At 54.0% G+C, this 26,704-nt stretch overlaps 1 protein-coding gene across 5 annotated transcripts in view; it reads right to left on the bottom strand.

Moving 5' to 3' along the window:
• Window positions 1-560: 560 nt before the first annotated feature.
• LOC116945009 (pre-B-cell leukemia transcription factor 1-like) overlaps window positions 561-26,704 on the bottom strand; it is a 235,145-nt gene continuing 209,001 nt past the window's right edge. For all 5 annotated transcript variants that reach the window (XM_032959053.2, XM_032959049.2, XM_032959050.2 and 2 more), the window contains 2 exons: window positions 24,345-24,434; window positions 561-3,318 (listed from right to left, as the gene is read on the bottom strand). In XM_032959053.2, coding sequence (XP_032814944.1) covers window positions 3,226-3,318; window positions 24,345-24,434 — 183 coding nt within the window. In that variant the 3' untranslated portion in view covers window positions 561-3,225. The remainder of the gene's footprint in view (window positions 3,319-24,344; window positions 24,435-26,704) is intronic.

The raw sequence follows: 26,704 nt of genomic DNA, 5'->3' as shown, positions 1-26,704 counted from the left end.
CCCTCCCCCACCCCCCAACAGATTTAGATGTGGACGCGCGTGCGTTCGTCCCTCCAGAGACCCGTTCCGCGTTCTGCTTCGTCTCCCTAAGCCACTCTGGGAGCGTCTCCGGCTTCTTGGGGGGAGCGCGAAACGAAATGCGGGACGACGACGACGACGACGATGACGACGAGCAGAGACACCAGCCCAACTCACCACCCCCCGCCACCGCCTCCTCCGGCCGCGGAGCGCGCGCACGCAAAGCAACAACAACACCCAGAGGACAACAACTGCCCAGTTGTGTACGTGCACCACACGCGAATTCTGTCCCCCGGTGCTCGCTCCGACCGCGATTCTTGCCTTTCCATCGGGCCGTGGCCGCGGGGTCCTCTCTGAATTTGTTTCTGCAGCTGCGCGGGTGTCCGTACATGAAAGAGGGATTTGGTGTTTGTTGTTGGGGGGGGGGGGGGGGGGCGGTAATTGGAAACAAACGCAGATGAAGGATCGCGACCTAAAAAAAAAATCTCGTCTCGTCTTGAATATATTCACCGTTGTTGAAGTTACGATGTATTTTTAAAAAAAAAAAAAGGGAATGAGCCCTTCCTTCCTCATTCGAGTAGAGCAGAAGCTTTAGGTAACGGCAACACTCCTCTAAGACACTCAATGTATCCGACTACATTTGAGATCGAAACCCGTTGTGCATGCCTAACAAACGAATGCACGTGCAGACACAGGACGTAATTGTGACGACAGTTATCACCTACACACGTCAGCAATCCGAGTACAAGTAACACGCCATTCACTTCCAGGAGCTTCGACGCACAGTTGCTCGAGCGTCGCCACGCTTGAGGTCACGGGCTTGATGGCGCACGTAGGCAGCTGGGCAGATGCTCTTTATAACCGGTGACGAGTTGGCATCGTCCCTCTCCGCCGAGGTGGAAATCCCCTCCCCCCGCGGCCGTGGCCAAGAGGGGGGAGGGGGGGGAATCGCCCCATCGGTTTAACTCGGAAACGAGTTCACCTCGAGCCCCGCGTGACGTTCCGCATTCCGAACCCGGAGGTCGGCGCGGCTCTGATCGATCGGAATCTTGAGCGTCGTCGGCGCGAAACCACCCACCGGGCAACCAAACCTGGAGCCAAGACGTTCACCCCCCCCCCCCCCACACACCACCCCTCGACCTTCACTTCGTGTTTCTCGGCCTCGGTTTTGGACGGTCTGCCCCGCGCCGACCGTCAAGAGCGACGGTCGGAAACGGACTTGGGGAACCGCAGATTCACGAAATGCGCTTAAGGTACCAGGGACAGCTCTCCCCCCCCCCCCACTTCCACCTTCACCTCCCCCCCCCCCCCCACTTCCTCTCACTCCTCGTCTCGGCCAAGTCGCTCTGCCTTCTGAAAGCCGCTTTGGCTTGCGTGCGGTTGCTTGAATGTTTTACAGGACCGATGTTTTCATCGACGGACGCAGCGTCGGCGTCGCTGCCGCGCGACGGTTCGGACGGGCACGGGAGCGCGATGCTTCGTCACCGGCTCGCTCGCTCGCTCGCTCTCTCTCTCAAGAGCTTTATTTTCGTAGCCGTAAAACACCTCTTGCTAAGTGCACGAGGTTCCATGCCCGTCAATGCGGATGTGCGACGAGGAGTTGTGATAATTCGCCGAATTTATTGCATCTGTTTGAACGGTTATCCAAATTGCGTTACGTCTACCTGGCTTAGTGGACGTCACACTTGCAAGAAGACTTCCCGCAGCGCATTGCGTGTCACCTATTTAACTTTATTCAAAGCATGTTAAACTCTCCGCAAGCCGTGTGATTGTTCTAATTTAACCGCTCCGCGTGGAAGTCCCGCGGTTCATTTTGCGATAACTTTCACCGAAAACGTCGTGCTTGGAAATGACCCAACTTTGCAGACAGAGAGAGCCGGATGAAAACTTTTTCGGCAACTTCCCTTCGTCCTGTCCTCTGATAGCGGACGCGACGTGAAGTCACGGTGAAATGAACGTGGCGCCATTCGGAACAGACCCACGTTGAGGGGGGGGGGGGACAGGGGGTGCGGTGAGATTGGCACACTTTTTGCGGAGCTCCGCAGTCAGCCCGACAAGTCGCTCTCCCTCAGCCCCTCCCGCCGCTGCTGGCTCTGCCGAGGGCCGAGCGATCCCCGCCGGGCCTTTATCCGGCGCTCCGCCGGCGTAGTCAGCCGTTTCCCACCCCCCCCCCCCATCCTCCCGGCGTGGCTAGAGAGACGAGCTGGAGACTTCTCCCCGCCGACGAGCGAGACGAAGAAATGGATTTTGGAAAAACGCAACTCGGTTCGACGAAAGGAAGATTTTACAAACGAGTCCTCTCGCGGGGGACGCTCAAAACCTGGGAGCCCTAACTCTGAAAATAAGTGAACGATGGTTCGGGGGGTGGAGGGGGAGGGCCCTTGAGGTTTCACGGTCTAGGCTATTATTGAATATATTATACCTTACTGTATAATTGTGATTTCTTTATTTGTAATCTTGATAGCGATCAGCTTTGAGCTTCACATTTGCACAAATGTGCGATGACATTTACATCATCCCGCCTCCCCTGCTTGCAGACGCCTCTTACTTGGGATTGCTGCGAGGGAGCAGAGCGCGCTCACGCTCTGCATCGGGTTCTCATTTTAGGCTGAGTCGACCTAATGGGGAGGGCCACGCCAAGTACAAACGTTCAAATCGGCCAATGGGCGAGACCCAAGAGGGGGTTTTTTTTTAGCTGCTCGCAAAGCGAAGACGTTCCGCAACAACAAATTTTAAAAATCGAATTTCGGTATCGTGCGGTGGAGAGGGCCTGACAATCGAAATGTTGCGACTTACAATCCTGGGCCATCGCCTCTCCCGAGTCGATAAAATTAGCGACGAAATTGCGAGAAGTGGTTATCCTATGCAGAGAGAGATTGGTCCCCACCATAGGAATGTGGAATATCCCCACTGGCTCGTGCGCCGTCAACGAGAACACGCGGCGCCCCTCCCCCCCGCCGCCGCCCACAACGCTCGGTTATTCGAGCGTGTGGGAAGAGACGCTCCAACGGAGACGTTGACCTTTGACCTTGAAAGATGCACCACGAGAAATAGGGGAGGGGTGGAGCGGAGGAGGGGGGGGCTCCTCAGTGGTGCGCACTGGCAGGGCAGTGGAGGGGCGGAGGGTGGGAGCAGGGGGGTGAGGGGCGTGGGGGACCAAGGGGCGAGGCGGGGGAGGTGGGTTTGGGGGGTTGCGAGGCGAGTGCATCAGTTGGAGGTGTCGGAATGCACGCTGCCCGGCCCCTCGGTGGGAGACGTGACGGAGGAAGGGGTGGTTGCGTCCTGCCAGCCGCCGTTAGCCTGCGGTGCCACGCGGGGGATCGGTGGGGGGGGGGGGCAGAGGGGGCAGAGGGGGCCCACACGCGAGTCAGCAGATCGCACGGAACTGCGGACGAGGACGCATGAGCGATGACGTTCAAAAAAACACATTGCATTCTTTAAGCGTAATCTGCGTCAAATGTGGTCTACGATCGACGTCAATCATTCTTCTTCTTTCATACGCCGTTTCAAAAAAGCACCGGGGCACAATTGTATTTTAAATGTTGCGAGCCATTGGTTGCCGAGCGGAGTAGTCCGCTTGTGCCACCAGAGTACGTGTGGCGTACAGGGCAGTCAATTGGGTGATGCGCCTAATGGTTTTCACCCCGCCGCCGCATTCGCTGTTTGGCGAGTCCCACTGTCAATACCGATGAGAGTGCTTTATCGAGGGAAGCCTCAAGATTATTTTTCGCGTGGAGACAGATGGGTCACGAAAAACCACACAGATGGGGGTCACGAAAACCCATTTTGCTGCACTCGCCTCTCCTGGCCAACGTGCAAGTCCGGCGCACTGGGAGTGTTGCGCGCGTTGTGATCTCTGCGTGATCCACCAACCCCACCTCTAAAGGGCTGCATTACACGGTTCACCTCCACCACCACAACAAGCACCCCACCACGCCGGGCGTACGGCTAACTGCCGCACGCCTCTCCGTTCCAGGGTCGGTGGACCGCTCGGAGATCGGTGTTCGAAGGCCCCCCCCCCCCACTCGCAGGGTATCGAGGAGGTTGCTGGGGGTTAATCTGCACAGTGGATTTCGAGGAGAGTAATCTCCTTTGTGGGTTTAATTATGGTGCTCCGGTTTCCCCCTCCCTCCCCACCCACCCACCCACTCACACACCAAAACGACTGAGAAAACAAAGGGAGCCAACCAGGGCAGAACAGGACCCTCCCGTAGAGCCACTCCTGAGGCTCACCGAGGCTCTCCTGGATACATAATGAATAGCTATTGCACGGAGAAAATGTAAAATGCTGAGAAACAAACACATGAACATGAAATTACTCAGCGGGGTCGGCGTTTTATTGCTTGTTTTTTTTTCTTGCCGACAGCAGTAAAAGTTGTTTTGTTCGTTGTTTTGCGTTTATTTGTCCTTTAGGGGAAGTAAGTCAAGGTCTCTGTGTGTATGTGAGTGTGTGTATGTGTGTGTATGTGTGTGCTCGCTAACAGCACTTGCCCAAAAAGTCTGCTCAGGCTATCGGAGTGAATCTGTGTGTATGTGAGTGTGTGCATCTGTGTGTATGTGAGTGTGTGTATGTGTGTGTATGTGAGTGTGTGTGTGTATGTGATGTGTGTATGTGAGTGTGTGTATGTGTGTGTATGTTGAGTGTGTGTGTGTATGTGAGTCTGTGTATGTGTGTGTATGTTGAGTGTGTGTGTATGTGAGTGTGTGTATGTGTGTGTATGTTGAGTGTGTGTGTGTATGTGAGTGTGTGTATGTGTGCGTGTGTGGGGAGCGGTGGCACAGTGGTCAGCAGACTGCACTACAAACCCGGTGACCCGAGTTTGATTCCCCCTCAAAGCCAACAGCAGTGACGAGTATCTCAACTGGTCCTGGGCCTCCCCTACATCGATTACCTGGTGTGTAAATTTGAGCGCTTGGGAGACAAAGGCGGCTGGGCGTGGCCACCCAACCCCTTCGTGCGCTTGCGTGTACATTCAAGCGTGCACGCGTGAGCGTGTACATGCGAGGGTGTACGCGTGAACACGTGAGCGTTTGAAGACGTGAGCGTGTGTGCGCGAGCCTGTTATGTGGGTGTTTGTGTCTGCGTGTTTGTGTCTCCGTGCGCAAAGCTGCAACGCGGTGTTGGGGGGGGGGGGGGAGGTGGGGGGGGGGGGGCGGCAGCGTTCATCTCCGTTCGACGACCTTGAGCCGGGTCGCGGAAATTCTCTCCTGCCGTGGCGATGCCGGCCTGTCCATGGGACAAACGCCGGCCGGTGACTTCCGCACAAAGGCGCTACTCGGTCTTTAAACCCTCGAGCAACCGCGGGCCCCAGCCGCCCACCGGCATCGTCCGGTCGCGAGTCAACAGCTCTAACCGCAGCCTCCCCAGCGACGCGTAAAGCACGCGGAACTCCGCCGGCTCTCGCGTCCGCGCCTTCGCCCGCCCGCCCGCCCGCCCGTCCGCCCTACGCGGGCGTGCGCCTCGACTTTATCAGCACAGCCGCAGCGCTCGCGCGGGAGGGCCCCGGCCGCGCCTGCTCGAGGAATAATGAAGATTTTATTGCGGCTGTCCCATCATCTGCGGCGAGGGTTTGTCAAGCAAGCCGCCGGTGCCCCCTTATCGCGGCGGAAGGCTGCTCTGGCGTATCGCCGCGGAGCCAAATTGCCTCCTCTGCTCTCAAAAAAAAAAAAACGGATCCTTTTTCGTCTCGAATAAAATATGCTCGGCGCACGCGGCTTGTGAAATCGTTCCGGGAGAATCAGCGGAGGCGTTCGAATGAACACGCGCGGCGGCGGTGGCATTTTGTGTTTGCAAATGTACGGAACGCTCCGCGCAGAAGCCCCGGCGGCAGAAGAGGAATTCGAAATGATGAGAGCGGCGGCGGCCTCGTCTCAAATTGGTGCTCTGTGATGAAGTGATAATAACGGTGCGTTATAAGCGTGTGGTCCTGTCACGGAAACCCGCCCTGGCTGGGGCCAGCCTGGTCAAGTATGTCTCGGAAACTCACAAAAACCCCTGACGTGGCACAGGAAGGCCTTCAGTCATTCAGCAGTTGATTTGGGAAGGGGCTGTAAATTACCGCTATTCATTTTACAGTTAATCATTTTTTTAATAATATCATAACATTACCGCGTATGATTAATATGTGTATTAATGCACACTTATAATGACACCTGATAGGTTAGAACACCATATAATTTTTACTTCATTATTGAAAAAAAAATAGAATTTTAACATTCAGTACAGTATAATACTTTTATCAATTCCAAGTGCATAATAATAATAACACGGCAATAAACTAATAATACTGTCAGTGATGGACAACTATAACACCGATAATAAAACGGAATAAAAAATATAGAACGGCGATAATTCTGTAATGATAGCACCGTGATACCATAACCCGTGATATCACTGCTACCGCTCCTAATATAATAATGACATTTTCAACAAAGCGCAGAGCCGTAATGTGAATTTTTTTGTGAATTAAGGGAGAGAATTAGGGGTAGGTTTATAATCTCGGTGAGATGAATAATTGAATTTTTAACGAGCAGAGGGGTAATTATTTTAACAATTTATCATAAAGTGGGTTGAAAATCAAATTAGTTTGATTGGAAAGCAAAATACAGTAATGAGAAAATTTAAGATAAATTACTTCCCCTGCCTTATCGTCCGCCGCCTCAATTGTGCAAGGGACTGAGCGTGACCTTGGAGCTTCTGCCATGACCTGCACGAGCCTCCGGCTAAAACCCGGCGTGGATTTCCCTGGATTGGAGCCGCGCTTGCCTGCCTGGGCTGAACTTAAGCTGACAGCACAACAATGATTACGTGGAAATGTACTGGAATTTTCTTAGCTTTTAAAAAATATTTTCCCTACTACCCTCTTTCTCCCTTTTTTTCTCCCAAATGTGTTTTATTTTGCATGTTCCTTGCTTTTTTAACGTTTTAGTGAACTGTCTGTATACCAGGCATGGCAGCGGGATGTATGAAATACAACGATAACGACGACGGTTGATAATAATTGATGATGATGATGATAATTTAATAATGAATACAGGACGTACATTTGTATGCATGAGTATTAAGTTATACATTTATAAATATATATCTATGTAGGTCAGCTTTCCGCAGATGTTTGGATTTTCTTTCTCGTGAACTAATTTTAATACTTGAGTAGCAAGGCTTGATTTGAATTCAACCAGAGTAGACTTTCCAGGAGGGTGCCACTTTGGATGTCTTTAGCCAAATAATGTTGTGTGTTTGTGTGCGGGGAGCGGTGGTGTAGCAGGTAGTGCGCTGCGCTACAAACCCGGCAACCCAGGTTTCGATTCCTGCTCACGGCCAACACCAGTGACGATTATCTGAACCGGTCCTGGGCCTCCCCTAGGTCGACTCAGCCTCAAATGAGTACCTGGCGCAGTGTGTAAACATTTCCACTGGGGAGACAAAGGCGGTCGGGCGTGGTGCTGGCCACGCACCCCCTCGTGTGCCGTGCCGGCCTCCATAGGTGCTCGCTAACAGCACTTGCCCCAACAGTCTGTGAAGGCTATACGGGGGATCTTTGTCTTTGTTTGTATTTTGTGTGTGAGCAGAAACGGTACATTTTGTCTCCCGCAAAGAAGCCCTCTCCAAAAAGTCGAAGCAGCTCCCCCACTCACACAAGCACTGCGGGTCACTCGTCTTCATTGGCAGACCTGAGCCAGTGGTGGAAATTCCACATTCCTATGACGGAGACCAGTCGATCGGGAGGTCATCTTCAATCTAAATTGAACAACTCATTTCTTTAGAACTGCTTTTTGTGTTGAGTTTGTTGTTCTTCCCCCGGCACCTCCGATTAGCACTCCGGCCACGTCCACGGATGCACAGATCCCAAAGCTTCTCTGGAACTCCCACCCAACATTCCGCCGCGCTCCCCTGGCCGCCAGCGTTTGTCAAACATCGCAAACCCTCCGTCACTCGAAGAGGCTCAGGCCGTAAACGTCGAGTGTACGGAACCAGAAGATCACGGCCGTGCCACAAACCCCCAAGGTGATGCCTCAAGTCAGGGCCGTCCATAGAGGGAGTTGCGGGGCCTGGGACAAATCACAATGCCTGGGATCCCTGCCTCCTCCCTGACGCCTTCAAACTAACACCGTGATGTCGAAATGTGGGGACCCCCCCCCCCCAAAGCGAAGGGCCCGGGGCACCCGCCCCGATTCACCGTGTGCCCGAAAGACAGCTCTTCCTGAAGTCCAGAAATCCGTCAAGGAAAAACGCGCCATCAATGGATGGATGCCGAGGGTCCTTGCCCCGAACGTTGTTCCACCTCAACCGGACTGAGCTGAAAAACTCGGTGGACGAACCGACCACAGACTTTCCTGGCTTCCACCGCCAGCGGAGACGCCGGACCGCATTAAACCGTATCTGTGGGCAAGGCCAACACAAGTGGCTAGGAGATGTTAACTCCCTCGCCTGGTATACAGGAGGTCGTGGGTTCGATCCTGACCCCCGACGCCTGTATATATGGAGTTGCGTGGATTTTTCTCCGGGTCCTCCGGGTTTTCTCTCCACATTTAGAATCAACACCACGCGTTTAGAGTGTATATGGCTGCTATACATTTTCACGCGATAAGCCACTTCATTGAGCTATAGTTTGTGATGGCGAGGTCGCTTCTGAAAAAGAGCTACTATAGCTCAGTGGGCCTTACCTGGTAACACCTGATGACGATTGCTTGTGTTGCAGTCGAAACGTCGTGAGATTTTTATTGTTTTATATTTTTATTATTTTATTGTTTCCCTTCTACGCGACTTTACCGAAAGAACCAAGAATATGAATCCCTGCAGTCACGAAAGCTTTAAATCAAAATTTAACATGAAAAATGTTTTTAGTTTAAAAAGCTGTCCCCCCCCCCGCCTCCCGGGCAGGGTTGCCATCTGTGCTGGTGTTCCCAGCATTGTGCCCTTGTTGAAGCAGTTAGTAGTCCTGGGAAATCGGTGGAGCAAGGGATCGGTAAAAATGACAAGTTCCGATCCCAGTTAGGGGGTGGGAGGGTGGACTCGGCCCATCATCCCTCCTCCCGAGTTCGACAGAAGAATAAGTAACGTTCCTTTGTGCGCATGTCAGCGGTGGTTGCCCGTGCTGACCTCAGTGAGGATTTGCCTGGTAGGATGGGGATGGTTTGGTTTAATTTGTATGCTTTTGGCCGATTTGGTTGCCTTTCCTGTACTCTGCACTCCTATTCGTGTTTTTGTACCGTTTGTTGTTGTAACCTTGTGACCCCGTGTGACCCCTTACTGGACATCCGTGGGAAAAAAAAGAGCTTCGTAATAACTCATCGGATTCTTCCACTCTAAATACTGATTCTGATGAGCACCGCAACATCCCGCCCCCCCGGCTCGGAGCGGTTAACGGCAGCAGCAGCAGCAGAGCGCCGCCACCTCGTCAACGCTCCGCTTGAGCGGCAATTCGCTCCCGAGTTTGTCGGAAGCGAATTATTCCCCGTCCGCGACGCGGCAACGCTCGGCGCGTTCACCGCGCGGCTCCCCCCTCCGCCGACGTCTCCCCCCCCCACACCCCCCCGCTCCCCGTTCCCGCGACGCGTCCCGGTTCCCGGTTGTTTTGGGCGCGCGATAGCCACGCCGGACGGTTACGGTCGGCGCGAGAACCTCGGGCAATTAGCGCGAGCGGCGGGGGGGGGGGGGGGGCGACGGGGGACGTCTCCGGCGACGGCCGCGTCTCGTCGAGCCGCCGAGCTCCAGGACCCGCGGATTCCACGCGACAGACGCGAGCCCCAATTATCATTTTTCTCGGGACTAACGGAGCGAGCGCCGCCCGTCACGGGATCGGAGCCAGCGCCCCCAAGTCCTCGAGGCCCCCGCGACGCGACCATCCTTCACTCGCGCGCGCTCCCCACGCTCGTGCGCGTGTGTACACGTGCGCGTGTGTGTACACGTGCGCGTGTGTACACGTGCGCGTGTGTACACGTGCGCGTGTGTGTACACGTGCGCGTGTGTGTACGTGCGTGCGTGCGCGGTGGGGAGCGGCAGCACGGCGGTTAGCGCGCCCCGCCACGAACCCCGCTCACGGACAGTGGCGATTTTCTGAACCAGTCCTGGGCTCTCCCCTAGGTCGACTCAGCCTGAAATGATTACCTGGTGCGGTGTGTGTAAATATCAGCATTGGGAGGCATTGACGGCTGTGCGCGGTGTTGGCCACCCGCAGCTGCGTCTGTCGTGCCGGCCTTCATAGGTGCTCGCTAACAGCCTATTTAGGCTATATGGGGGATCTTTGCCTTTGCAGTATACAGTGTGTGTGCAGCATGCATGTGCATCGTGTGCAAATGTGCACATGGCCTGGCACAAGCGCTGTGGTGATGTCACTGCCAGTTAGTGACAAATGGTGGCTGTTGCATGTATCCACGATATTCCTGGGTTAGATTCCCTACCAAGGATACCATAAGCAGCAATTGGTACCTGATCCTGGCCTGGGTCTCTCCTAGGTTTACTCAGCCTTAAACGAGTGAATGTTGAAGTGCATTCATGGTCCAAATTGGGCTAAATTTGAAATAAAGAAAGAAAAAAATTGCCGCAAATTACTTCCGTTGGAATCCACGAAGCACCATCACCGCTCCCTGCCCAACTTGGCAGGATCCTCCTGAAAAATAATCATGAGACCCGGCGAGGCTTTCCTGGGTAAATGAGCGAATTTGCACACCAGCAACGAAAGGACATCCTTTAATGCATGGTTGCTGGCCCTACCACGCTGTAAAGCCTCACAGCTACTCGCGAACAGCACCTGAGCAAGCATCCACCCAGGCTAGAAGAGGGATCTTTGCTCTAACTCCATTTACACGTTGTGCTGAGCTGTGCGCGGTATGCACAGTCTATATAATGATTGTGTATGTGTGTATATATTGTGGGAAGCGGTAGTGTAGCGGTTAGCGCTGCGCTGCGCTACGAACCTGGCGACCAGAGATCGATTCTTGCTCACGGCCAACACCGGACCTGTGCCTCCCCTAGGTTGACTCAGCCTCAAATGAGTACTGGGTGCAGCGTGTGAACATCGCCACTGGGGAGACAAAGGCGGTCGGGCGTGGTGCTGGCCACCCACCCCCTCGTGTGCCGTGCCGGCCTTCATTGGTGCTCGCTAACAGCACTTGCCCCAACAGTCTGTGAAGGCTATACGGGGAATCTTTGTCTTTGTGTTCATATAATTTTTGTTATATATCTTTCAGTGCCATATGTCAGGTGGTGCTCAAGGCAGTTTAACTCAGGAGCCATTCAAATCAACGCGAGCATATCTAGCCTATGGTAAAAGTAATTACGGCATATTATGGCAAATTATCTTAATTACCGCACATCAGCATATGTATCAGGCTGGGGAGGAGGATGCCTGAGATGCTCGAGAAGCAGCGATCCGGAGGCACGCGTTCATCATCGTCGCCGTCGAAGTGTGTGCGAGCGAGCTGGCTGTGGAGTGCAGCACAGCAAGTAGGTTGCCGACCTGGTCCGGCTAGGGTTGTTGGGTGTTTCACCCCTTTTTTTTGCGTGCGTGGGATTTATTTTCTACCGCGCCCTCACATTGACGCCGGGGCACAACATAACGGATAATTAAACTGGGAATGCATCATCGGCCAAAATGTGTCGAAGCGGGACCCCTCCTGCACACTTGAATCTTTCACGGGTAAATCACGAAAATGCGGCACCGCGGTCGTCACTAACGGCGGGGAGCAGAGGCGGCGCAGTGAGCTCACCGAGTGACAAGCCCCACGACCCGCACGCGATTCACAGCCACGGCTACGAACATCAGCGGCGAGCGGCATCTGAACCGGACCTGGCCCCTCCCTCGCTCCCTCCGCCTGCAACCCACACTTACCAGCGTGGTGTAGTATGGTCAAACACCCCCCCCCCGCCCGCCCCATAACACCCAGACGGCACGAGGAGGCCTAAATACGGAGGTGGCATGGCAAAATGGGGCGCCCCCGTGCATTATTGTTGGGCATCATCAACGGCGGCGATTTGTTCGCGTGCGCGCGAGCTCGCGCGGAGAGAAGAGCGTGCACGCCGCCGCCGCCGCTGCCGCTGCTGCTGCTGTATTCCTGACAAGTTGGAAATGCGAAAGGTCACGGCGTCTCTCCGCCCGCCTCCCGCCACCCCCGAGCTCTCATTTATATCCCGGAGATCGATCTCAAAGCGAGCGGGCGGCGAGCGGCGCACACCAGCGGGGAGGGTTGGGGAATCCGCCACCGCCGCCATGGAGGCTACGGTTTTGTCTGGACTCTGCCCAACGTGCCGGATCAAGAATCCGGAGCAGCCCCTGCCACTCAAACACTTTCCCTTCTTCTTCCTCTGTAGCCAACGTCCAGTATTCCCCCGCCCCCCCCCCTCCGCTGCCGCCCACAAACATTTCTCCCCCGACCAACCCCGGTCGCCGATTTATTCCCGCAATGAAATAATTCCGTCCAAATTTTCGCGGAAGGATTTACGCGTTTCTTGGAAAACGAGGGATTTGTGCGCAGAGGCGCGGTGTAATGGCTCGCTCCTGCGGCTATGTTTCGAAAATAAATGAGTACATTTTGAAAAGGCCGGTTTCTTTTTTTTTGCTCGTTTTTGTTGTTGTCTGAGCCAGCTCTCTCTGGGGGCTAAATGCACCGGCGTGTCAGATCACCGAGACAGCGCCTCCTAGACTCCGGGTTCACACCCTGGAGGGAAAAAAAATTGAGAAATAATAATGTCGCTTTCGGAGTTTTGGAACATTTCTTTCTCCGTGCGGTAAGTTTAAACGGTGTCAGCCCGCCCCGCTTTTTATGAATGCGTGCGTGGAGGTGGCGCCACGGTGGCTATGAGATGTTAATTACCTCGCCTGGTATGCAGGAGGTCGTGGATTCGATCCTGACCCTGACGATACCTGCTGCTGTCTATTTGGAGTTTGCGTGTCTCTCTCTCATCACAGTGGCTATGAGATGTTAACTACCTCGCCTGGTATTCAGGAGGTCGTGGGTTCGATGCCGACCCTGTCTGTATATTTAGGGTTTGCATGTTCTCCCCGTGGTCACGTGGATTTTTCTCCGGGTCCTCCGGTTTTTCCCTCCACATATAGAATCAATGTCACGCGTGTAGAGCATTTGGCTGCTATAAATTTCCACTTGATAGCCGCTTCGTTGAACTGTCATTTGTGGCCAGGTCGCTTCTGTATGGCTCAGAGTTAAAACAGTAACTAGAACGCATGACCACAAAATGGGAATTTAGCAATGCAATTGTGTTTGTCCGAAATGAATGCTTGCAACAGATTCACTCAAGCCCTGCTCTGCACACATGAGGATCCCACACCCGTGTAGCCTTAACAGACTCTTACGGCAAAGTGCTGTTGGCGAGCACCTATTAAGGCCAGCACGGCACACGAGGGTCAGCACCACGGCACAAGCCGCCCTTGCCTCCCCGAGTGGTGACGTTTGCACACCGCACCGGGTACCCATTCAAGGCCGAGTCGACCTTGAGGAGGGTGCCCAGGATCCGTTGATATATTTCTCACGCAGCGCGCTGTGCGGATAAGTGCACGGCAGCTACCCACGCGTACGACGCTCGGGCAACGCGCAGCTGCCGCGACGGCGAGTGATGGCTTCAGCAGTCTGTTGTTTCTGTTTCAGGTCGTTCGTTATCAATGAACTAGTCTTCCATTAATGCATGGCAGGACCTCGATGAGCCTCGACGCTCCCCTTTGCAAGGATGGTCCCCGCTTTGGGATGTGGCGTCGATTCACTGTCGATTCATTGCCGATTTTCACTGTCGATTTCACTGTCGATTCATTGCCGATTTTCACTGCCGATTTCACTACAGATTCACTGCCGAGCGGTTTGCGTGAGAGAGAACAACTCATCAACGCGGACAGCCTGCCAACAGCCTACTTGCTGTACCGTCTCTCCCACGGTACCTCCATGCCTGGACACCGCTCGACCTCGGGCAGGCAACGGCAAACCCGGGCTGACCGAGACGATTTGGACCGCGGTCGATCAATGGAGGAAAAACAACGCAGACGTGGCCGTGCCACTCGAATGCAAACCCTCGTGAACCGCGATGACACGGGACCATTTGAACGTCGTTGCCGACGTGATCCGAGTACCGCCACGGGGCTGGACTGCCGCCTTAGAACAAGCACGCCGACCTGCAGGCCACCACTGCGAGCCAGGGTGGGTCCTGCCCTCTCTCCCCTCGCCTGCATTCAAGAATTTCGCATGTGGCAGACGGTGAACTCGCGCAACGGCCAAGAAGCTCGCGAGTCACGCCGCTGAGAGGGCACTGCCCAGATTCTTGTTTTGAATCGCGGGCTCCGGCCGCCCGTGATTAAAGTGTGCCGGGGGTTGATGTACGTGCGTGAACGCGTTGAACTTCTTTCGACGCCGTGTGCAGCGGGGAGGGAACGGGACAACAAGCAGTTCTAAAGAAGCGGGTTTGGTAATTGTCGCGATGCTCTCGGACCGGTGGACAAATCACTCCCCTCAACGTGGCACGACCGCGGCTCCTGAGGATTCCAATTCCCCGTCACCCGACCGTGCCGCACAATGGCGTTCGCTGCGAGGCACGGTCGGAGAGCGCCGCCCCCCAGCGTGGACAAGACGTCCCGGCCCCCCCCCCCCTCTCTCCGAGGGGGATCTCAGAAGCAAGTTCCGTGGCCGTCACCAACCTCCACCTTCCACGGGCCGTGCTCTACTTAGCTGGCAGCACCGGCGGTTAGGGGCCAACTCGGCTCGCCGTTCCTCCCCGGCCGCCAAAACAAGGGCCTACTCCTGTAAGAAGCCAACGACTGTCAAACTACGGAGAGACTGCCACCCTCCCCCCGCCGCCGAGTACACCACACCGCACCCCACCACGGAAACGTGGAATTTCCACCGCCGTCTGAAGCGGGGGGGGGGGGGGCGGGTGTTGCCGGCGGTCGAGAGGCTCCGCGGTTCAAACTTCGCCTTCACGAAACGGAGGAGCGACGATTAAAAACGACGGCGTCGGGCGAGAGACGCGGGGCGCGGAGAAGCGTTTTGAGCGATGAACGGGCCGAGGGAGACGTCCCGGGAGGCCTCCGTCGCCACCGCCTGCGAGAGCGGAGCCGCGTTTATGGAGTGTTGGGGGTTGTGGCAGGAGGGAGGGGGGGCGGCGGCGGTGGGGGAGGGGGGGGATAAGCAAAAAAAAACCCCTCCACGCGCGAGGAGTCCCTACACCCCTTCCCGCTTGTGTCTCATTAGCCGGCTGGGCTTAGCCCCGTGCGCGCGCGTTGTCTCCGTGCGGATATTAACAGCTCATTTGTGAGCGGAGCTCGGCGGCATGCACCGTAAGCTGCTTTTGAAGGACCTGCGCGTCCAATTACCAGCCAGTGACTAATGCGCCATCAATCTGCACGTTTCCTTATTTTGTTCATTTCCTGCGGGTCGTAGCCCAAAACTTCCTTCTTGTTTGGTGTTTTGTAAAAAAAAATCTAAAATCTTCTTTCCCCCCCCCCTTCCGAGTTTGTTTATTTAGGATGACTCGCTGCGCCGCTCCGCGGGGGAGGCCGTGGCGGCGTGCGGTTGTCGTGCTGTTGTGGCGCAGGGAGGGAGGGAGGTAGAGAGGCAGGGAAGGAGGGAAGAACGGAGGGAGGGACTGGCCCCCTGTCATGGGAGCGTGGAATTTCCACCGCTCGCTGGGGGAACGACGACCGTCGCCTTCCGGGTGGGAACGGCGGCGCATCGACCCATCGAGACCGATCACAAAACGCGCGTCCAATCATGCGCGCAGTTAACCGACTGTGTGTGTGTGTGTTCAGAATCAAAGTAGGAATATTTATTCATTCTGGAGGAATCCCCGTGAGCTATAAAGCTCTTTTTCACAGATGTCCAGTAGTTTCACAGATGGTTCCATGCAATGGGGTCACATCACCCCTGCGACCACTGAAGGTGCTGCCATTCACACCCTCGCAATGTTTAAAACAAGAAATTGATTATTTTTTCGAGTTGCGAGCGTGAATCGTGACAATTCATTGTTGAATTGCTGGAAGTGGCGGGGGGGGGGGGGGGAGTTGAATTTTTCCACAGCTAAGATTTTGCTCCTTCGCCGGTTCGGGTTGCAAGACACTTTGATTTGCGCATACCCACACGCACGTACGCGCTCGCACGCACACGCTCGCACGTACCCACACGTACGCACACGCTCGGAGTTAGACTGATGTCCTTAATCTTAGTTGTCTTGTGGTTGTTGTTGTTATTTTGACTTGCATCCCACTGGGATTTTTTGCACACAGCGTTGGTGTACGGTGCTATTTCAGGAATATTTTTGATGTTTTTTTTCCTGGATTTTCTGTTTGCACAGTCACATAATCACTTTAAGATGTTTCTTGTTCATGTTTTTTGTTTGTTGCGGTTGCACCCGATTCAAGAGCCGAATGGCTCACAGGGCTATACCAAATAAATGAACTATGAACTATCAGAGTAGCGTCATGGAGGTGGCCCTCTCCCTTCCTCACTTAAAACTCATGAGATGTCCCGACCAAGAGCAGTTCGTAGCTGCGACTGCGCTGTGGGGGGGGGGGGGCACTCCACTGCACAGGTGTTGAGACGTCCGGTCGAGGTCCCGTACACCATCGGTGCTCACTGTCAAAGAACCCGCAGTGGTTTTTTTTATTGTTTTGCTCTGCGGGAACGGCACGCTTATTGCGGCCGAAGTATGTGGCAGTAGAGCAAGTAGGCTGCCGACCCAGCTGTTAACGCTGTTCCTCGGTGCACTCCCGAACTCTCTTTCCAAAACGTTGATACGACTCTCATAGTAAAGGTTTTTGTGTTAGATCGCGCAAGTATAAATGTTGTGTCGTGACCTTCCACCACCCGACACAGCCATTTAGTAAGGGAATTGTCACGTAAACAAAACGCCAAAGTAGTTATTACTCAGCCCACCGGTGTGTTGGAGAGTAAATCCACAACATTTACAATTTGGGTAGTGCGACGTTGATACGACGACAATGCGAGGTCGAAACTTCGCTCCGAAGGGGGGAGGGGTGGGCGGTGGCCTTCTGCCGTGTGGCTGCCCCCCACATGTGGAACGCCCCCCCCCCTCCAGTCATATCCGTGACTCGGGGGGGGGGCGGGGAGCAAACGCACAGAGATCATTATGCGTGTGTACGAGACTCCCAGTGGTGGCAGCGGAAGAGCCGGGAGGTGACCTTGCGGGTGCGACTGCGACCTATGTGTGCGCGTTTCCCGCACCTCCAATTAGCATGGTTGGCTACGTACGGTGCAAAAAAAAGGTCAACGTACGTACGCACGGTATTTTATTTTTGTGGCAAGGGCTGGGGCCGGTTATCATGGGGAACCCTGGTTTCCTATACGAACACTCAACAAGGAACCGGACAAAAATGCCAAGCAGGACCTTCCTTGAAACAAGTCACGTGATTAAGGGCTTTTATTTGGCTTCCTCCTCCTCATGTTGTCTCTGATTTGTTTCGGGGTTTTTCTCGTTCTCTTCCCTTCCTTCGCTCCTCCTCCGTCTCCTCTTTGTCTCTTTCTATTCTCACCATCAACCCTCCCTCGCTCCCCTCCCTCCCTCCCTCGCTCCCCTCCCTGATTGAGGATCACACCGAGCTGAGCAGCAACAGCAGCAGCACCGAGACCTCCACCACCGCATTCTCCCCCCACCCCCGCCAAACCCAACCCTCTCTCCCCTCCCTCCCTCCTCCTCCTTCCCCCCCCCCGGCTGCCCCCACCCCGTCACCCGCGTGCCCGGTGATCTGTCGGGCCGGATTGCGGGAGACGTGCGCACGCCGCTGTGTTCAGCCAGAAGCGATGCGCCGCGTCTCTCTCTCTCTCTCGTCAAACTCAAACGAAATAAAGTGGCAGCACGGAGCAGGGAGGGGGCACGGGCGAGAAGGTGGGGGGTGCGTAACGAGTGGGGATGGGGGAGCGGGCGAGCGGGAAGACAGTGAGCTGGCTCGGAGGGAGTGAGACACCGGGGAGTGTGAGAAGGCGGGCAGGCGGGCGGGCGGGCGGGCGGGCGAGGTGACGGAAGACCACGAGTCGCGGCCAGCGTCAAAAAATAACATTTAAAATAAATCGCGCCAAATTTATTTCGGGAGCGGCGGAAAAGTTCAGCGCCGATGAGCGAGTCGGGCGGAACGCTCCGACCTCAACGGGACCTCGCCACCGTGCACGAAGCACAGAGGGGCGGCGCAGTCAGGTCTCTTGTTGTACTCTACTCCTATGCTCGCTGCCTTCGGCAAACTCCAGTGAAGCAGCGTGGCGGAGTACGATCAAATAACTGGCACGACCGTTGTCGCACGGACGTGAACCACTTCCATCCGGCGGTGGAGTGGCCAAAGGTCCGTGCGGAATGCGCCCAATTAAAAATCCTGTGGCTTGGGGTTCGTTCGTCAGTAGGACGTGGAGCGGTTCAGGAGCGCAAGTCGCTGAGCGACGACGCAAGGGGCTTCAATCGAAAGTGTAATCGGAACGGAATCGGAAGAAAACCCCGATGACGTACATGTACAATGGCGTACACGTACGTACAAGTACGTCATTGGAATGGGTTCATTAAAAATAATAATGGCGAAGTTGGCATTTAAACATTCGGAGACCGCGAGTTCGTAGTGACTTCACAGAAGTGGATCCTGCAGTTGGATCTATGATCCTGCGATTGGATCTATGATCCTGCGATTGGATCTATGATCCTGCGGTTGGATCTATGATCCTGCGGTTGGATCTATGATCCTGCGGTTGGATCTATGATCCTGCGATTGGATCTATGATCCGGCGGTTGGATCTATGCTCCTGCGGTTGGATCTATGATCCTGCGGTTGGATCTATGATCCTGCGATTGGATCTATGATCCTGCGGTTGGATCTATGATCCTGCGGTTGGATGTATGATCCTGCAGTTGGATCTATGATCTTGCGGTTGGATCTAGGATCCTGCGGTTGGATCTAGGATCCTGCGGTTGGATCTAGGATCCTGCGGTTGGATCTTTGATCTTGCGGTTGGATCTAGGATCCTGCGGTTATATCTATGATCCTGCAATTGGATCTTTGATCTTGCGGTTGGATCTATGATCTTGCGGTTGGATCTAGGATCCTGTGGTTGGATCTATGATCCTGCGGTTGGATCTATGATCCTGCGGTTGGATCTACGATCCTACGGTTGGATCTTTGATCCTGCGGTTGGATCTATGATCCTGCGGTTGGATCTATGATCTTGCGGTTGGATCTAGGATCCTGTGGTTGGATCTTTGATGCTGAGATTGGATCTTTGATCCTGCGGTTGGATCTATGATCCTGCGAATGGATCTATGATCTAGCGGTTGGATCTAGGATCCTGCGGTTGGATCTAGGATCCTGCGGTTGGATCTTTGATCTTGCGGTTGGATCTAGGATCCTGCGGTTATATCTATGATCCTGCAATTGGATCTTTGATCTTGCGGTTGGATCTATGATCTTGCGGTTGGATCTAGGATCCTGCGGTTGGATCTATGATCCTGCAGTTGGATCTATGATCCTGCGGTTGGATCTACGATCCTACGGTTGGATCTTTGATCCTGCGGTTGGATCTATGATCCTGCGGTTGGATCTATGATCCTGCGATTGGATCTATGATCTTGCGGTTGGATCTATGATCTTGTGGTTGGATCTTTGATGCTGCGGTTGGATCTATGATCCTGCGGTTGGATCTATGATCCTGCGGTTGGATCTATGATCCTGCGATTGGATCTATGATCCTGCGATTGGATCTATGATCCTGCGTTTGGATCTTTGGTCCTGCGGTTGGATCTATGATCCTGCGGTTAGATCTATGATCCTGCGATTGGATCTTTGATCTTGTGGTTGGATCTATGATCTTGCAGTTGGATCTAGGATCCTACGGTTGGATCTATGATCCTACGGTTGGATCTATGATCCTACGGTTGGATCTATGATCCTGCGGTTGCATCTAGGATCTTGCGGTTGGATCTATGATCCTGCGATTGGATCTATGGTCTTGCGGTTGGATCTATGATCTTGCGGTTGGATCTAGGATCCTGTGGTTGGATCTTTGATGCTGCGATTGGATCTTTGATCCTGCAGTTGGATCTATGATCCTGCCGTTGGATCTATGATCCTGAGGTTGGATCTAGGATCCTGCGATTGGATCTATGATCCTGCGGTTGGATCTATGATCCTGCGGTTGGATCTATGATCTTGCGGTTGGATCTATGATCCTGCGGTTGGATCTATGATCCTGCGATTGGATCTATGATCCTGCGGTTGGATCTATGATCCTGCGGTTGGATCTATGATTCTGCGGTTGGATCTATGATCCTGCGGTTGGATCTATGATCCTGCGGTTGGATCTATGATTCTGCAGTTGGATCTATGATCCTGCGGTTGGATCTATGATCCTGCGGTTGGATCTATGATCCTGCGATTGGATCCTTGATCCTGCGGTTGGATCTATGATCCTGAGGTTGGATCTATGATCCTGCGGTTGGATCTATGATCCTGCAATTGGATCTATGATCCTGCGGTTGGATCTAGGATCCTGCGGTTGGATCTATGATCCTGCGGTTGGATCTATGATCCTGCGGTTGGATCTATGATCCTGCGGTTGGATCTAAGGAGTCCGAGAGGACGTTTGAGAATTGCGATGGAAACACTAACGACGGCGTAGACAATCGTGCAACAGACTGAAGTTTTAAGTGCGCACGACAACAGCAACAACAGCGCAACGGCGTTGTGGCATTCTGCGATGAAGATGATCGCATTCATTCAGTCTGTTATGAGTTTAAGTACAGGTCTGAGCCGAGCCTGTTCCCCCCTCTGCCTATGACCAACTGCGCCTCACTGCAGGATAAAACATGGCCACTGCGATGCGCTCACTGTTACTTAAATCAAAAACGCATTGTAAACTTGCACTAAAAAAAGATCATCACATTGCCAGGTCTGTGCACACGCGTGTGTATGCGTGCGTGTGTACAATTCGTGGTTTAATTCGTGGTTTTAGTGGTAAATTAATTGGCCGCGGTGACATCACCACCACTTCGTGGCGAACGGCGCTCGTTGTTGTTGTTTACAAACTCGGGGGAGCAGTGGTGGCGCACTGCGCTACGAACCCCACGACCCGACTTCAATTACCGCTCACGGCCGACATCAGTTACCACTATTTGAGCCGGTTCTGGGCCTCCCCTAGCTCGACTCAGCCACAAATGAGTAGCTGGTGTGTAAAACATTGCCACTGGAGAGACAAAGGCGGCTGGGTGTGGTGCTGGCCACCCATCTACACCCGCTCATGTACAGAGCCGGCGTTCAATAGGTGCTCGCTAACAGTACTCGCCCCCTACAGTGTGTTAAGGCTACACGGGGGATCTTTTTCTTTGTATGAACTTAACCACATTCCAATTCCTTCCAGTAAGAAAAACTAAAAACAGTCCTCCTCTTTATTACCCTCGCGGCACACACACACACGCACACACATGGGTGCGCATGCACGCGAGTCCTAAAACCTCCACCATTTCATTGTCACCGCAAAAAAAATACATCTGCCTATCTGGTCGTAAGAATAACAACGACACATATATTAAAAAAAAACATTAAAAAAAATATGACCATCAACAAAACAACATCCGTTGGCTTTCTCCGCAGCGGCGAGAGAGAAAATGTCAGCGCGCGCTCGCGGCCTGCGACTAATTGGAGCGCTGCTGAGGTGGGTGGTGGTGGGTGGGTGGGTGATGGTGGTGGGTGGGTGATGGTGGGTGGTGGATGGGTGATGGTGGGTGGGTGGTGGGTGGATGGTGGGTGGGTGATGGTGGTGGGTGGGTGATGGTGGGTGGGTGGTGGGTGGGTGATGGTGGGTGGGTGGTGGGTGGATGGTGGGTGGGTGATGGTGGTGGGTGGGTGGGTGATGGTAGTGGGTGGGTGGTGGATGGTGGGTGGGTGGTGGATGGTGGGTGGGTGATGGTGGGTGGGTGGTGGGTGAGTGGGTGGTGGGTGGGTGATGGTGGGTGGGTGGTGGGTGGGTGATGGTGGGTGGGTGGTGGGTGGATGGTGGGTGGGTGATGGTGGTGGGTGGGTGGGTGATGGTGGGTGGGTGGGTGGTGGGTGGATGGTGGTGGGTGATGGTGGGTGGGTGATGGTGGGTGGGTGGTGGGTGGGTGGTGGGTGGGTGATGGTGGGTGGGTGGTGGGTGGATGGTGGGTGGGTGGTGGGTGATGGTGGGTGGGTGGTGGGTGGATGGTGGGTGGGTGGGTGGGTGATGGTGGGTGGGTGGTGGGTGGGTGATGGTGGGTGGGTGATGGTGGGTGGGTGGTGGTGGAAGCAGCGGCGGGGGGCGGGGCATAGACGGCCGTGGAAACTCGGCAGGACCAACCGGCCGTTCGCCGGATAAACGCCAACAGCGCGCGCGCGCGAGCGCTCGTTAAAAGTTTGTTCTGCGTCCGAGCCTCGCTCGACTAATCGGTCAACGAGCAATGACAGAAAGTCCGAAGTGATGTCCCCGGCTTCTCGCATGAGCGATCGAGGCCGACGTTCACGTCTCGTCTACGGCGCTTACATTTTCCACATTCTTGTGGCGGGTGGTGCTGAGCCTGGCCAAAGGAGGGGCAAGCAACCACCGTCGAGATCCGTGCAACGTGGCGCAAATTGTAGCGACCGCCCGCCCACCCCCCCCCCTGGACGGATGACGGGAAGATTCATCCCCACCCCCACCACCACCCCGCCCGATGACGACTTCAACGTGTGCCGCCATCCGATTGCGAGCCGCTCGCTTCGTCTGCCGAGACGCCCGGCCCCCCGGTGAAGAGCCCAGGACGCCGTAGCGCGAAGCGCCGCTCGCCGCTCGCCCTCCGTCAGCGAACACGAGAGGCTGGCGCTCGCCGGGGACCAAATCCTCAGGGGGACTTGGGGGTCACCCCCCCCCCCCCCCCAGAAAAAAAATCTAGATTTGAAAACGAATTTCCTGGCTAAAATATTTTAAAAAATTCACAAATACATAGGATGGACTTTGTATTTATTTTTTTACAATAATGTCTAATAGTGTATTGTGTTACATTGCTCTGTTTTTTTTTCTTTTTGACCTTTTCTTGTTTCATTGTATGTAATGGCAGAGATTAGGGATTAATAAAGTACAACCACAACCACAAGCATATAAACAGAAATCTATTTTATAGCAATATATTTGGGGGGGGACATTTTGAGCATATTTGAATATTGGGATGACCCCCCCCCCCAATATATATTATAATTACAGCCTTGATCTCTACAGAGCGTAGAGTCCGAATCGGGTATCTTTATTCATGGCTGGAGGAATCCGATGAGCTTTGAAGCTCTTTTTCACAGATGCTCAGTGTCGGCGGGTCAGCGATATTGAGTCTTGGTTCATCGGCCCATTGCCTTTGCAGACAAAAAGCTATTCAGCAGCTTCTGTTTCGGCAAGCAAAGTCTGTTCTTGTTTTGGCCCTTTGGGTCTCATGAGGCTTGTTAAACTGACGCTGCTGGGCAACCAAGATGTTACTGGCAAGAACACTCCATATAAACCTTCAAGGTCCAGTCTTAACATCGTGGGGGCTTTGGACGAACAAAGAATGGCTTTCCTCACGCAAGTAATGACCCGGTAATAACCCCGTCACTTGCTGCGAGTTGATGGTTATCACGTAACTGTGTGTGTGCGTCACCCATGACCTGGAAATTGGTAGTGTAGTGGTTAGCGCACTGCGCTACGAACCCGGCGACCTGAGTTTTATTCCCGCTCACGACCAAAATGTGTGACGAATACCTGAACCGGTCCTGGGCCTCAAATGAGTACCTTGTGCGGTTGTGTAAACATCAGCGCTGGGGAGACAGAGATGGCCGGACGTGGTGCTGGCCACCCACCCCCTCGTGTGCTGTACCGGCCTTGATGGGTGCTATATGGGGGATTTTTGTCTTTGTTGCCCCTTACATGCACACCTCGCAATGCATCAGTAGCATTAGGCAGACCCAACACGCGACTACTTGTACCGTTTTGGTGCCGTTAGCCCTTTAAATCCAGGAGTGACCGGTTACAGTCCAAGCTTGGGGCTTCTTCAGGAAGATGACAGAGTCTAGACTCTTTGCTCGCGAACGGAAGAAGCCTTGCCAAGCCGCGAGACTTATTCGGCAGTTTCGCAGTCGGGGCGACGCGTTCTCCCAATCGTGCGAGTCGCAAATCGGCCGTATATAAAAAAAAATGTGTGTGTGTGTGAAAATAAGAGGCCGCTGGCAAGTAATACAACAAAACGTATTTGTGATGCGGAGAGACAAGACATACGAAGGGGACGCATAGTCGTGTATATCGCAGGTAGTTATTTGCAAAGTCCCGCTCTTTTACGAATACCGCCCCCCAAGAGATCTTTAACGTCCCGAAGCTGTACTCACGCTCATGGCCGGGGGGCTGTAGAGCTGATTGGCTGCCATACCGTCCCCATAGGCGCTCGATTGGCTCATGACGTGGCGCAGGGAATCCACCTGACGGGGGGGGGAAGGTGGTGGGGGGGGGCAGGAACGGGTGGGGCGATGGGCACGGCACAAAGGGGCACAAATAAAACATGAAGTCAAAGTCTCTCTCTTGCTTGTGTACGGCGAGGGCCACCCAGAGGGTCACGGAGGCCCGGGCCTGCAGATTGCCCGATTCCTAGCGCAGTACGCCAACCGCTTGTGCCACCGCCCCACGATTTTAATGGAAATGGAAAGAAAAGTTGACAAGTCAATGAAAAATAACTACGACGGCGTGGACAATCAGCCTCTGCCGGCATCCACGGTCGCGATTGGGGATCTCTTGTTTCAATCGGGCGAATTGAAACTGGACGGAGATTGTGCAGATGACGAATGCCGCGCGGACGCAAAGATCGCTTGACGAGCGAGCGAGCGTCCGTCCGCCGCAGACTGCGGGAGACATCGGATGATATTTCAGAGCTTGCATTTGTCCGAGAAAATGTGTGCGCGCTTGTTGTCGGCATGCGTGCGTGCGAGGAGCGGAGGCGTGGCGGTTTATGCGCTGCGCTACGAACCCCCGCGAGAACCGAGTTAAACTCCCGCTCACGGCCTACACCAGCGACGACTATCTGAACTGAACCTGGGCCTCCCCTAGGTCGACTCTGCTTCAACTGACTACCTGGGCGATGTGTAAAACATCGCCACTGCGCCGTGCCGTCATTCAAAGGTACTCGCTCACAGCGCCTGCCCCAAAAGTCTGTTCAGGCTATACGGGGGACCTTTGTCTCTGGATGTCAACCGCTGTACAGAAACTAGGATGAGTTCTTTTGTTTAAAATCATGTTTATCTTCAACATCCAGGACTTTCGCGAGTGAAAAATCTGTGATTGCGGCTGACACCAATGTCTGCAATTAAAAACAATAATAGATTGAACGAAGAGAAAGAGGCAATAAATTGACACAGCTAATCCGACAGCTAAACTGTGCCGAAAAAAATGTACGCACACACACGCACACACCCACCCGCTTGTGTCAAAATGACCTGGGTTTTTATAAACCCACTGTCATCGCTCATTACTATTGAAAAAAAAAAAACCCTAATTGATTTTCCACCCACTTCGTGATAAATTGTTAAAAATAATTACCCTTGTGCTCGTTAAAAAATGCAATTATTCAACCCTCCCAGATAACAAATATGGGTTCCCTGTAATTAAGCAAAGTGCGAGGGAATTAAAGTGACGCCGCGAAAGACAAACACAAGTTGGCCGATTTCATTTTGGGCGACAGCTCCGACAAGGGGCGGCTTCATGCCGCGCTTGGACCTCCCCTCGCAGGCTCGGGCTCCATCGCTGTCGACAGGGCCCCCCCGCCCGCCTCGTGCTAACGGCGCACGGCTCGACCGCCCAAACGGAGACTCCCTCGCCCTTGCGGTCAGCGACACAATCCCGGCTAAGGGGCCGTCCATAAATGACGTCACGCGATTTCGGACGATTTTTGACAACCCCCCCCCCCCCTCGTCACACGGCGTCACAAAAAGTCAGACCCCCCCCCCCCCTCAAATATGACGTCACAAAGCTCTGCCCCCCCCCCCCAAACCATATTTCCATTTTGATTATAAAAAGTGCTTCAAATCGCTTTAAACTATTGTCATTGTAGTGCGTATTTAATGTGCCGCTGCACTCTGATGTTGTAGGAGAAAACACTTATTAAAAAGTCTATTTAATTAAGTAGGACGTGTTGCATCTATATTTCACACAAACTAACCCCAAAAAAACCCCTTCACTATGGACAGTATTGTTATACAGCGTGGGGGGCAGAGGGTGCCTTGGCCTCCCCCCGGTGGCCAAAGCTACGTGTTGGACCCCCCCCGCCCCCCGACAACCATCATGAGATTTGTTTTCAACAACGGTGTAAAAAACACAAAGACGTATTTAAAACAAACGCGGTTTAAATTTATTTCTATGAAGAGGTACAACTACGAAGCTGTTGTGGCTGCGCTTTACGAAGACGGAGCGCTCCGACAACGTTAAATGTTCGAGACCATGAGCGTAATGATGATGTGATTAGGCAAGAGGAGTCACAATAGATAGCCTAGGTGCGACCGTGCGAGACAAATGAAATATCGGGGCCCCACCTGACCGATTGCCGCAACCCCTGAGCTGATAATGTAGTTACTACGCCAGCCACTGATAATGCCGTTAGCACGCCCACTGATTCGCTATCTTCTCGCAATGTTCGGCGGGGATTTTTGCTGTTGTTGACAGCGACGTTGTCGCGCAAGGTGACATCAGCTATCGCTTCTAT

The sequence above is a fragment of the Petromyzon marinus genome, chromosome 22 (assembly GCF_048934315.1).
Source record: "Petromyzon marinus isolate PM22_M1 ecotype Great Lakes invasive population chromosome 22, UKy_Petmar_22M1.pri1.0, whole genome shotgun sequence".
Lineage (NCBI taxonomy): Eukaryota > Metazoa > Chordata > Hyperoartia > Petromyzontiformes > Petromyzontidae > Petromyzon > Petromyzon marinus.
Note: the sequence above shows the minus strand (reverse complement) of the source record. Positions and strands in the feature narration are given on the sequence as shown.